Source organism: Buteo buteo, chromosome 8 (assembly GCF_964188355.1).
Source record: "Buteo buteo chromosome 8, bButBut1.hap1.1, whole genome shotgun sequence".
Classification (NCBI taxonomy): Eukaryota; Metazoa; Chordata; class Aves; order Accipitriformes; family Accipitridae; genus Buteo; species Buteo buteo.
Window position 1 is genome coordinate 46,288,771 of NC_134178.1, and position 12,465 is coordinate 46,301,235.

At 46.5% G+C, this 12,465-nt stretch overlaps 1 protein-coding gene and 1 non-coding gene across 3 annotated transcripts in view; both read left to right on the forward strand.

The window, feature by feature from the left end:
- The window catches only part of NCAPD2 (non-SMC condensin I complex subunit D2), a 26,437-nt gene continuing 13,972 nt past the window's right edge, over positions 1–12,465 (forward strand). For both annotated transcript variants that reach the window (XM_075034503.1, XM_075034504.1), the window contains exons 1-17: positions 1–270; positions 375–450; positions 600–658; positions 1,115–1,278; positions 1,783–1,922; positions 2,256–2,383; positions 2,468–2,591; positions 2,673–2,820; positions 3,381–3,578; positions 4,104–4,238; positions 4,793–4,877; positions 5,512–5,686; positions 5,953–6,074; positions 7,046–7,255; positions 9,116–9,290; positions 11,600–11,684; positions 11,835–11,968. In XM_075034503.1, the coding sequence (XP_074890604.1) occupies positions 147–270; positions 375–450; positions 600–658; positions 1,115–1,278; positions 1,783–1,922; positions 2,256–2,383; positions 2,468–2,591; positions 2,673–2,820; positions 3,381–3,578; positions 4,104–4,238; positions 4,793–4,877; positions 5,512–5,686; positions 5,953–6,074; positions 7,046–7,255; positions 9,116–9,290; positions 11,600–11,684; positions 11,835–11,968 (2,282 nt within the window). In that variant the 5' untranslated portion in view covers positions 1–146. The remainder of the gene's footprint in view (positions 271–374; positions 451–599; positions 659–1,114; positions 1,279–1,782; positions 1,923–2,255; positions 2,384–2,467; positions 2,592–2,672; positions 2,821–3,380; positions 3,579–4,103; positions 4,239–4,792; positions 4,878–5,511; positions 5,687–5,952; positions 6,075–7,045; positions 7,256–9,115; positions 9,291–11,599; positions 11,685–11,834; positions 11,969–12,465) is intronic.
- Positions 719–1,040, forward strand: LOC142034104 (small nucleolar RNA U85). The gene has a single exon (XR_012651447.1). It is a non-coding gene; the product is annotated as a small nucleolar RNA U85 (small nucleolar RNA).

Consider the following 12,465-nt stretch of genomic DNA (forward strand, 5'->3'; position numbering starts at 1 on the left):
CTGGCGGGCGGCAGCGCTGCTGGGCGCTGATAGGCTGGGGAAGCGGGGGGCGGGCGGAGCGCGGCCCGCGCGCGGTGTTTTGAGTTACCGGGGCCCTGCCTGAGGAGGAGGAGGAGGCCTCGGCTTGTGGGGTTACGGCGGGGGCTATGGCGGCGGCCCGGGAGTTCCACCTGCCCCTCTCCCCCGCCGACCTGCTGCGGGACTGCGGCCCGGGGCGCTACGTAGTGCAGGAGGTGCTGTCCGCCCGCGAGCTGCCACCCGCCCTCACGGGTAAGGCCCCCCCCCCACATACACCCCTCACGGCCTGGCCCGGTTCTACCACCGGCTCACGGCCGTGATCGCATCTCCCCGTACCTCTCCGTGTTTCTCCGCAGCCTTCCGGACTGCCTTTCGGGCTCGGGGCGCGCTGGCAGTGCTGCAGCATTTCGACCCCCTCTACAGCTTGCTGCAGTGAGTACAGAGCGACGAGCGTGGAGGCCGGGGGTACCGGGAGGGGAGCGGGTGGAGGAGGGTTGTGGAGAGGCTGGCGCACCTGAGCGTTCATGCCTTTCCCTGGTGGTGTTTATTCACTGCCCTCACACGCTCTGCTTGCCCTGCAGCCACTTCCAAGCTGTGGGGACTGATGTCAAGGAGGATGCCCTGGAGCTGATGATGCGCGGTGGGTATCTGCTGTTTCCAGCTGAGGTGGGAGTAATAGAGAGGTTGATCTCCTGTGGCAGCTCAGTGATGATATAAAGGCTAATGTGACTCGACCAGCTGGGTTGCACCCTCAGCCCATTCCAGTAATACGGGTCTGTAATCTTGGTGGACAACGCTGAGCTGTGCGTGTTCGCTGTAAGGGCAGGCCGACAGAAAATCCCCTTCCCTGCGTCCCTGGAAAATACATCTTGGGATGCGTCAGCTCTGAGCGAGTGTTTCTATGAGCTGATGAGGGGCTGTGGGGATAGGATAGGGCAGTGTGTCCAAGGTTTGGGTTGCAGGGGGCAGCCCATGTTACAGCTGGTGAGATGTGAGCACACGTCTTTGGTAATCTGATGACTGCTCTAAGTCTCCAGAAGAGCGGATGGCTGAGGGGCCTGGCAAGGAGTGCTCATGACTTTCTGCCTCTCTTCAGTGGTGTCCCATCATTCCAATGAACTTCCTGCCATCTTGGGTGATTCTGGGCTAAGCCGCACAGACCGCACTGCTCACCTCAATGCTCTCAAGATGAACTGCTACTTGCTGACTGGCCTGGTGGATGCCTTTGAAATGGAAACCTGCAAAAGTGGTTTGTTGGAGGTGGGTCCTGGTGGGAAGGTAGGTGAGGGGACTGGGGGGAAAGGAAAACAAGGTGGTAAAAGTAGAAAACACGTAAGCTTGCTGATCTCTGTGCTTTCTATCAGATGTTATAACTGGGTTTATTTAAACGCTTTGCCAGGAAGAGCAGTGCATTAATGTGGAGTACTGGTATTTCTGTGAAACTGTAGATGGAAAACATCCAAAGGGACAATATTTGTCTAAACGTTAGCAGGGCCTCAGATGCCCAGGCCTCTCTCTTTCACTCTTCAGTGTCTGGCTGATACTTAGTGTGCCAGTATTTTCTCAAGAGTTCCTTTCTGTGCTCAAAGATGACAGCAACAGTCGTTTGACGTGGGCATATAAGCTCCTCATGCGTCTCACTGTATGTCTCTTAATTTTGTAGAATTTGACAGTCATTTTCTTTTTTGAGGGAAGCAGGGTGGTGATGGTGTTTTTTCTGTTGTCAAGCTGCTGATGTATCGCATCGTGTAATCTTCTTTCTAGAACAAGAAGAACCGTACCAAGACCTCTGGATCCTTGTGGGAAGAGGAGAGGGAGCCGCTTTTAAGGCTACTCACGCAGCTGCTGCAGCTGGATCTCCATAAGCTTTGGGGTGGTTCAGTGGTGGAAGAAGAGTTTGTCAGGTATGGGATGGAGTGGATGTAGAGGTGGGATGAGTGACAGTGGTTTTCTGGAGGGCAGGGTTAAATGTTAAATCTGCCAGTGAGGTGGTATTACAGCCCTCTGTGGGGTACAGATCTCTGGGAAACTGAGGAAACTGTCTTGAGGCAAAAGCAATTTGTTTAGGAATCACTTCCTTTCCTCGTGTAGACCTCTAAAATTCAGATGTTGTTTGCTCGGGTTTTTAAGGATACTGGAGAATCTCTCTGGTTTGCAAGAAATGTGTTTGCCTAGTGCAGTGTGCTAGCATGATGTTGGTGCAAGTGAGGTTCACTGTCTCTCTTCTGTGGCTTTAGCTTAATGACAGGAAGCTGCTACCGTATCCTGGAGAATTCGAGTATTGGTCTTCAGAAGTACCGGGCCACACGGGAGGCTGTGACGCATCTGCTTGCCACAGCTCTGGTTCATTATGATCACATGTTCAGTGAGTTCTTGCTCTTCTGCCTTCTTCCTGAAGCCATTCCCAGTTACTTTCCCTGACCTCTTTCTTCCTTCTTACATGAGAAAGGTGCCACTCTGAAGATCACACAGATGCTGCAGCACTTTGAACATGTAGCCCCAGTGTTTGCACAGGCTGTGAGCCTCTGGGCTACAGAGTATGGTCTGAAAAGCCTGGTGGGTGAATTGCTAAGGTGAGAAACATACCCCAAGGCTTGTCCTTCTATCCCTAGCAACTTGAAGCACCCTATTCCTTGTTTCATCTTTCTGTGCAGGGAAATTGGACAAAAATGTCCACAGGATCTGACTCGCGATGCTTCTGGTATCAAGGGTTATGCTACCTTTATAACTGAACTGGCTGAACAGATTCCAGCTCTGGTGCTATCCAACATGAGCGTTCTCCTGCGTCACTTGGATGGGGAGGTACATTTCTGCAATATTGCCTGTCTGGAGAAGTCAAGTGGTGGAGGTGCTGCTATCCAGTCTTTCTGTCTGAAAACAGAACCTCATCCACAGAGATCAAGTAGCCAAAACCTGCTCTTTGGAATAGGTTTTGCCCTTACCTAAAAGATGCAAAGGAAACGGAAATCGTGACATCCACTGTCTGGTTGTTACTCTTGAGTATCAGAAAATGGTGGGAAACTGCTTACTGGTCTGAGATGCCAGCCGCTGTCCCTTGTTCTTCAGTACTTAATGAGTTTGCCATTGTGTTACCTTTTTTTTAAACTGCCCTTAAAAGCCATAAGTGTTTCTCATATCAGTTTTTGGCTTCTGTAAACCTAGCTGGATAGCAGGGTTGGATTGCTCTATCTTGCAGGCATATCTGTGCTCTCCCAAGGTTAATACAAACTCCATAATGGAGAAATTCACTTAAGGCTGGAGCCTGAAACTTAGAAAGCCCCAACTCTGGGCTATCCTTCCCCTTGGCATATCAAGTTGTGTCTTTTTATCTGTTCCTGGTTCAACAACTCTTCTTTTTGCAGAGTTACATGATGCGAAATGCCGTTCTGGTGGCTATGGCAGAAGTGCTGGTGCAGGTGCTGAATGGTGACCAGCTGGAGGAAGCTGCCCGTGGTACTCGGGACCAGTTCCTGAATATGCTGCAGGCCCATGTCTGTGACATCAATGGCTTTGTGCGCAGCCGTGTGCTGCAGCTTTTCACTCGAATCGTTCAGTGCAAGGTAAGTCTGTGCTAGGGAAGTGACATTGCTTCAGTCATCCTTTCCCCTGTTGTGTTTTCTAAGGGAATTTCTGTCACCCTGCTCTTTGTTTGCAGAGTCTGAAGTTTAATAGAGAAAGGTATTGTCCCTGTGTACTGTGGTGTCAGCAGTTCCTTTTTCCCAAGAGACCAAAGTTCCTAAGGGCAAGGGAACTGGGGAACAGAAATTAAATGCTGGTTTTCATTATGGGGACAGACTAGAAGGAAGAGCGTAGTGTGCAAGCTCTTTTTGAACATTGGTGTGGGAAAACATCACCCTTGCTAGATATACTAAAACTTGACTCAATGGGACCCTGGATAGCCTAACTGAAGTCCTTGCTTTCAACAGAGGTTGGACCAGAAGATATCCAGAGGTCCATTCACACCTAGACTTTTCTATAAATCTATAATCTATGCCTTTTAGTAAATTAATGTCTGCAGTAAAATAACTTTTCCTGAGTCTCTAGGCCTTCTTGCTAACTTTGTCTATGCTCTCATTGTGTGCTAGGCCCTGCCTTTGACTCAGTTTCAGTCTGTGGTATCGCTGGCTGTTGGGCGTCTCAGAGACAAATCTGTGGTAGTAGCTAAAAATGCGATCCAGCTCCTGGCTGCGTTTTTATCCAACAATCCCTTCTCCAGCAAGGTAATTCTGACTAGCATGTTGGCTATGCTAGATGTCTGTTTGCAGGCTGAATACCCGCAGCTTGCTATAGGCAGGGCAGCAGCCTTTCTGTGTCTTGTGGGAGGGACAACGTAGCCTTGGAATCTGCAGCTGGGAGCTTTCTGGCTTTCCCAGGTTCAGATCTTGCTTCCTCTGGCTCTTCCCTTGCTTGGTGTAATTGGTAGGTATGCTGAAGGCCAGGAGGGATGTGTTTGATTGTGGAAAAACCTGCAGTAGTTTGATTTGAATCCACTGCGGGGTTTCTTTCCTTAGGATCAGAATCAGTCTTTTAGAACATTCTGCACAGAGCTGCAGCTCTTTGTGTTTAGCTGCACCTTCTCCTGAGCTCCTGAGCCTCAGACTGGCAATTTATAGTACTTCCCCTTCTAGGATGATGGCCAGAGTCCAGTTTCCAAAACCAGGGTTATGTGAGGGGATTGACAACTTAAAGCAGAGAGTGGAAGAGAAAGGAGAATTCTAGCATTTCAGAAAAAGGAGGATAAGTAACATATTTCTTCTCTTCCTGGCATCTTCAGCTAAGCTGTACTGACTTGGCTGAGCCACTGAAGAAAGAGGTGCAGAAGCTGCAAGAAATGAGAGACCGTGACAGATCCACAGGAGGTAATTTCCCTTCTTCCTCTTTCCCCTTCCCAGGGCGTATCAGGGTGGGGGGTTTTTTCCTCATCTTAAATTTGCTCCCAGGTTGTAGTGGCTTTTGTCTCAGATCTTACTTGTGTGAGATGGTGAAGCCAGATAACTGGGATTAAACTCACAACAGTTTTTCATACAGTGGTGTTATAAAAGGGCAATTTCAATGTCCATGTATAGATCAACAATTAAATATCCTATTTTCAGGGTAAGAACTAAAAATACCTATAAATACCCTCCCAGGTTTCTATTTTCAACCATTCAAGGATTGCTTGAGCCATAATTTTGGTCAGATATTAATTTAAACTTGATTAGCTTTGGTCTTGGTGCTGCCTACAAAACAATAAATACCAAATGATGGTTCTCTCTTACCTGTTTTTTTGTTGTTGTTTTTATCCTCAGTGGTTTCTTTTTTTATGCCAAAGAGTTCTTGCCTATTCTTGCTGCAGTCTGGGTGGGATCAGCAATGGGAATAGTGCCTGCCTGCAGGGAATACAAAAAAAAAAAGTAGAATTTCTAAGTTCCATATGAGTTTCTCTCCCCATTTAAGGTGTCATTTGAGCCTCTGTATTCTTCATTCCTGCTGCTGGTTGTTTTTTTTTAATAGCTCCAGTGATCACCCCAGAGGAAGAGTGGGAAGCAATGCTGCCAGAAGTTAGGTCTGCCACACAGCAGCTCTTTCAACCACAGCAGGAAGGGGAAGAGGAGGTGCTGGAAGTTGAGGAAACAGCGGAGAGTACATCGGAGCAAATCACTAGGCTGCTGAGGAAGCTGAATTACAAGTAAGAAGACTCTGTAGTTTGAAAAAGTGTTTATCCCAAGGGATGTGTTGGTCTCTTGTTCCCTGTTCAAGAAAGGTTTGAGCTCCAGGGTGGAGGGATTATTTCCAGTAAGATTTCTCTGTAGGAAGAGATTGACATGGGCACGCAGCACAAGATGCTGGCAGGAGCTGCTTTCCCAGGTGTTCAGGGCAAAGTTGGGTGGTTTCCTTTGTGTTCTGCCCTAACGGGTTGCTGACGTTCTTCTCTTGGGCATTGTCATTGTCCAGGAGTGCAGCTCGCCTTACGCAGAAGGCCCTGTGTCACTTCCAGGGGAAGGAGCCCTTCAGTGGCCCCACAGAGGAAAATGAGGAGGCAACAATCCTGGGTGTTCTGAAAAGACTTTACACAGGTAACTACTTCAGATCACTCTGTCTCTTCCCTAAGCCCAAGCTGATGCTGGAGCTAGACCAAAACCCTCTGGAATGCCCTGTCCGTCCTTCTGACCTGTGGGGCTCAGTCTGTGTGTACTTGACAGCTCACAGAGCTGCACCATCTCTGAATCATTTGCTCCTCTAGTGGCCTGGCATTTTGGCTGGATCACATTAGTCCTGTTATTTCATTTCTGGTTGGAACAGTTCCATGTTCCCAGTAGAAGTGCATTTCTGATGCTTTAACTTATGTAATATCTGCTGAGGGGAGGGAAGCTAGCATTATCCACTCACACTCTTCTGTCCTGTCTGAATTTGTCAGGAGTTCTGCTTCCTGAACAGGTGGTGGCACATAATGCTTACCCTTAGCAGCCTTGACCAAGTATCTGGTTCAAGCAAAGTCTTGCTTATCTGGGGCTCAAGCCTCTGGGTGTATTTCATGTGCTTTATCTTTGGTGTTTGTTTCAGAATAAGGTTTCCTAGCCAATCCCCTTGAGCTTATTTCTATCAAAAGTCTACCATCTAAAAAATCTTAACTTTGTCAACTCTCCACACTCGCACAAACTTTGCTAGGGAGTAGTACTGTTTGCCTTCTCCTTACTCTGCCCTGATTCCCTTTCAGGGCTTCATCCATCTTTGGGTAGCTGTCAAGTTCAAATTAACGCCTTCAGCATTTTAATGGAGTTTACCCCAGCTGGACCATGCCTTTCTCCACCCCTGTATTAAGTTGGCATTTCTGTGGTGCATCACTTTTTAGTACCGGAACTTGCTCTACAGCTTGCTGAGATTTTGTCTTTGTAGTTAAGTCTGATGGCAGAATTTGGATTTTTGTCTCCTGGTTCTTGGAAGGTGTCGTCATGGGGTGGAGAGGGAAGAGTGAAAATGCCCTGAACCATGCCTGCTTTTCTTGTACTTTCAGTACTGCTCACAAACAAGTGTTCATGCTGTGCAGGTTCATACCCAGGTGAGAACAGTGAGGATCCTCCACATGGCAACAGTAGTTGTAAGACCAAAGAAGTTGTACCAGAAGAGCAGTCTCAGACAGAGCTGGTCAAACAGGAGATGTTGGTGCAATACCTGCAAGATGCTTACAACTTCTCGGTGAAAATTACAGAAGCCCTGAGCCTGATCAGCAAGATGATGTACGAAAACTGTGTCTCAGGTGTGTGAAATAGCCATGGGGCCCTTTCTCCTCCGTTCAGTGTTTCCAGATCTTTCCCCTTGCTGGAGAGGAGACGTGGGAGTGGTGGAGCTCCAGGGGAAGGGAAAAAGGTTGGAGGAGCTGGCCTTCACTGAGCAGATGTTGAAGGCACTTCCAGGCTATCAGAAAAGCAAGCACCATCTAAATAGGTGTCGTGAAGGGGTTGTGTTGGGGCATGAATGGGCTTTTGGGGAATCAATTTTTTTAAATATCAAAGTTGATAATGTTTTTAAAAGCCAGGTGACCAAAATGGCTTAATTTATGGAAGCTCCTCCACCTCCTGTGAGAGGGGATGTATGCTTATCTCGGCCGAGGTTCCTCCAAAGTAAGCATGGCCAGTGAAGCTGGGTTCTGTTGCCGGCTCAGTGCCCTGATGCAGCTTCAGGTGTTATGCTGGCCACAAGAGGGGAACTGAGCAGCTTGTTTCATCCACCTCACCTTTCCTTAAACTTTATTCTGTAGCTAAAAGTGATCTTGATCAACAGGTTCTACGGCCTGGTCCTCTTCAGTGCTGTAGTGAAAGGTGCTGATGAGTAGGCCTCTGAGTTAATTCAGCCATTCATATTAAATAATAGAACTACTGTAACAAGTTAGACTTTTTTTGGAGGGCTTATTATGAATCAGCACCCCTGAGGGGGCTGAGGCATAGAGGGGCACAGCTCCCTCCTCTCCCATCCTCCCTGGCACATCCACATGCCAACCACTTGCATAGTTCTGGGGTACAGATGGGTCTGGGCACTACAGCACCCCAGCTTTATGCAAACACTTCTGAGGCTTCATCTGTATTAAGGACTCGTATGTTACCTGTGATAAGCATGTGGGCTTCCCCAGCAAAGTTTAGGTGTCATTAGCTGTTTGCACACACAAAAATGAACTCCTGAGTTCAGTGTCTTTACAGATCATTTGAAGTTCAAGGCTGAGAGGGTGCCCCTCACCTGGTACTTAAACACATGGGTTTTGGCTTACTTTTTTATGGCTGTGCAGTTTTTAATAACTTTTCACCTCCCTGTTGTCCTGTGCTGTAGTTAAGGAAGGCAAGTTGGGTGTCTGGACAGCCAAGACATTTTGAGACATTGTCTTCTTTTAGAGACAATATGCTGCTGGGTAAGAGGGTGGTGGTAAGGGATGTGTGTGCTCAGATTTAGTTTTTTTAATTAAAGATTTAAGATTTAAAGATTTTATTTTTTTCTGTTGCAAATATGTACCTTTTGGTGTGACTGGGCGCAGGGGAAGCATACCAGCTTGTCTGATAGGGGATCTTTATTCAGATCTGTAAGTTGGAGCTTATACTGGTGTAAGCTCCCACTTAACCAGAGGTCAGACTCCATGAACTGTTCATTTTACAGTCCCTGTAGTCATTCCTGTGGGTCTCTTGTGAATACTCTCCAACTTAATGTTTTTTCTTGTCTTAACAAGCAGAAGACTGGGCAGTATATTTCAGGAGTAGTCAAGCTGGAATCAGATACATTATTCCTTAGCCCATTTATACATCAAATAGCTTAGTTTCTCTGGTTACAGCATCTCACAGGGACTTACATTCAGCTTGTCTTGTCTGCTGTGACCATGAGATCTCTTTTTTCCAAAGCTACTGTTTCCCAGAAGAGAATTTTGTTCTTTCTCAAACATGGTCTCTGTGCTCTTCTCCTAAATGTATCACATGACCAATATTACAGCTAAATCTAACCTGTGCCCATTTCCTCCAGGAGATCTGTGTCTTTGTACTAGTGACCCCATCCTGCAGTATGCCTATGAATTTGTTTTAATGGCCTCTCTAACGGGGATTAGGAAAGAACTGCACTAACGCAACTGTTCTCTCTGCAGTGGTGCAGGAAGCCATTGAGTTCTTTGTGACAGTCTCGCAGTTTGGTGTGCCCCAGGCACTGGTTGGAATCCGCAGGATGCTCCCCCTCATATGGTCAAGAGAGCCTGGTATTAAGGAGGCCGTGCTGAACGCCTACAGGCGGCTCTATCTGAGCCCCAGCGGGGATTCGGAGAGGTATGGCTCTTCCTAATCAGAAGGGTTTTTTCTGTTTGTTTTTTCTTTGTTTTTTTTTTTTTTCCTCTTTCCCCTGCTACTCCACCCCTCCTTTCCTTCTTTTGGGGAGTTGTTGGGAATGGGATATAGACACAAAGAGAAATAAAAGTTGCCATGCTTCATGCTGAGCTGAAACGTAAGGTTATATATCTGTATCCCAATCTTCCTGCGGGACCCACTGCTGAGCTTCTGCTCTTGGTTTGTCATAGTGTTCATGTGTAGGAAATTCATGCAGCAGAACTCCATGTGAGACCTTATGGAAGGAGAAGCTGAGAATTATTTTAAACTAAACTGTTATCAGGCACTCACGCTTAACATTCTCATCCATTTCACTCTCATACAAAGCACTGCACCAAGATACATGTGCCCAAATGATCTGGGTCGGGTCTCTATGTGATAGGGAACAAGGGGTGTCAGTTCTGAATGTTCATCTTGTCAGCAGGGTTCTTGATTGGCAGCAACGAACTGATTTTTTGGATAGCTATTTCAGCCCCTTTGGGAGTCAGCTGTTGTTACAAACTCATCCCATATCTAAGAGTCTTGCATGCTTCACCCTCTGTGGCAAAGTTGTTGCCTGGTGTCTGTTCCCCCATTTGGGGTTTCTTATGGCTGTAGTTGCTCATCCTGTTGGAATAAGAGGAATGGTATACAGTGAGGTCTAAAGTTGGAGCTATCTTTCTATTACCAGAGCTCAGCTTTTTTGCTGACACGTCATACATGCTGTGGCCTTATCTGAGTAGAGGCATTCTGCTTCTGATGTACGTAACACATTCCTCAGTGTTTACTGGTTTTCTTACTGTCAGTTCTGTCCTTGATTTTTCAATGTACACCATTTTTTTATCCCTCACGCTATACAAGGTTAGTTCTTATTATCATTTGGGTGCTTTCACACACATTTCTATTTGCATTTCATTCAGTCTGCTCTTAAATCTTTATGTAACAAATCTCTACATGTGGCAGGTGAGAGGATGTTAATGGGGTCTTTGTTGCTGATCCTTAGTGAGGATTTGGGAGTGGGGGCTGGGTACCATTTGCATTCTTGTTTCTTCCACACTAGAGAGGAGCTGCTTCTGCTAACTACTGTGGCACTTGCTCTTTTCTTCTTAGCACTTGCCCACATGTAAATCCCGTTGGATACACACACCCCAAGATAAGTGTGATTCCCTGGTGAGATGCACCATACCTCACCCTCATTTGTGCCATCATGGCAATAAAAAGCACCCATTGCTTCATATTTCTTCTTGATAGTTGTCATGGTTTAACCCCAGCCAGCAACTAAACACCATGCAGCTGCTCACTCATTCACCCCCCAACCCAGTGAGATGGGGAAGAGAATCGGGGGGAAAAAAAAGTAAAACTCGTGGGTTGAGATAATAGAACAGAAAAGAAGAAAATAATAATGTTAATAATAATAAAATTACAATAATAATAATAATAATAATAATAATAATAATAATAATGATAGGATTGGAATATACAAGTGATACACAATGCAATTGCTCACCACCTGCCAACTGATGCCCAGTTAGTCCCCGAGCAGCGATTCCCCCCAGCCCCACTCCCCCCAGTTTATATACTAGACATGACAGACATCACACGGTATGGAATACCCCTCTGGCCAGTTTGGGTTGGCTGTCCTGGCTGTGTCCCCTCCCAACTTCTTGTGTCCTTCCAGCCTTCTTGCTGGCTGGGCATGAGGAGCTGAAAAATCATTGACTTTAGACTAAACATTACTTAGCAACAACTGAAAACAGCAGTGTGTTATCAACATTCTTCTCATACCGAACTCAAAACACAGCACTATAACAGCTACTAGGAAGACAATTAACTCTATTGCAGCTGAAACCAGGACAATAGTATTGCCTGGAGATGACTTTTCTGCAGTTTGAGCTCTGGCCTTATTTGTTCATAGAGTGGTTTTCCATTTCTTATGCTCTAGGGAATAGTACTTTGAGTTGTGGTTGAGAGCAAACTGGAAAGTGTCTGGTGAGTGCCTCTTGTTGGGTCTTTGAGCACCAGGAGGAGCAGCAGTGTACAAGGCAGTGGACTTCTGAGCCCATGTCACACTCACTGGCAGTTGAGCTGGGTGACTTGAAGAACTCCAGCTTGTGAAAGGGGAAGTTTTCCTGTCCCCAGGGATCAGCTCTGCTATCTAATAGGTGTCCTCAGCTCTCTGAATAAGAGAGTAATTGTGACAGTTGCTTTTTCTTTTTCTTAACCTTTAAATTTTTTTTTATTATTACTTTATTTTATTTTTCCCCCCTTCAAAGGGCCAGAGCCCAAGGCCTGGTGCATTCTCTCTCTCTCATCATGGTGGATGCATCGCTAGGAACGATACAGTGCTTAGAAGAAATAGTGAGTACTTGCCTTGCCTGCGTTTGGATTGTATTTGTGATCTTAGATGTCTGTTATATTAAAATGGTAGTCACTGCAGTTAATGTCTTTGCTGGTTTGAAGTCCATCCTCATGCCTCTCCCTACTTGTTTTATTGCATTTCTTTTCCAGATCTCAGAGTTTGTGCAGAAAGATGAAATAAAGCCTGCTGTGATCCAGCTGCTTTGGGAGCGATTCACGGAAAAATCTCAGTGCTCATCACTAGAGCGACGTGCTGCTGTGATGCTGCTGGGGATGATGGCACGGTGAGCCCAGGGCCTGGTCTAATCCTCTAAGTGGGAGGATGTACAGGAAGTCGATTTTTATTGAAGAACTGTGGGTGCTGCATCAGCTGACCCTTTGTTCTGCAGCTTCAAAAATAGTAACCACGTCATGGGGTAACGAAGCCTGGAATTAAACATAGTTGTGCTGGGTCCCACCAGCATGGTCTCTGAATGAGTATGACGACATTACTTTCTTTGTGTTCTGAATGTCCATCCCTTCTCAGAGCTTACCATGTCACAGTTCTGCAGCTTTGTCTGTGTTTGGATAAGACCAGTGAGAAGCTGCTGAGTAGAGATGTCTGGAGCCTTTAGCATGAAGAGAAATGAACCTGCTTCCCTTTCTGGGGGCAAAAAGAGTGTGATTTCACTATAAGGTTTTAATTTCCTCAGTCTCCCAGCCTGGTAACCCTTTGGCATTTAGCTTACCTGCTGATTTCTTCCTGCTCTTCCTACTTCAGTCCTTCGTTGGTCAAAAATAG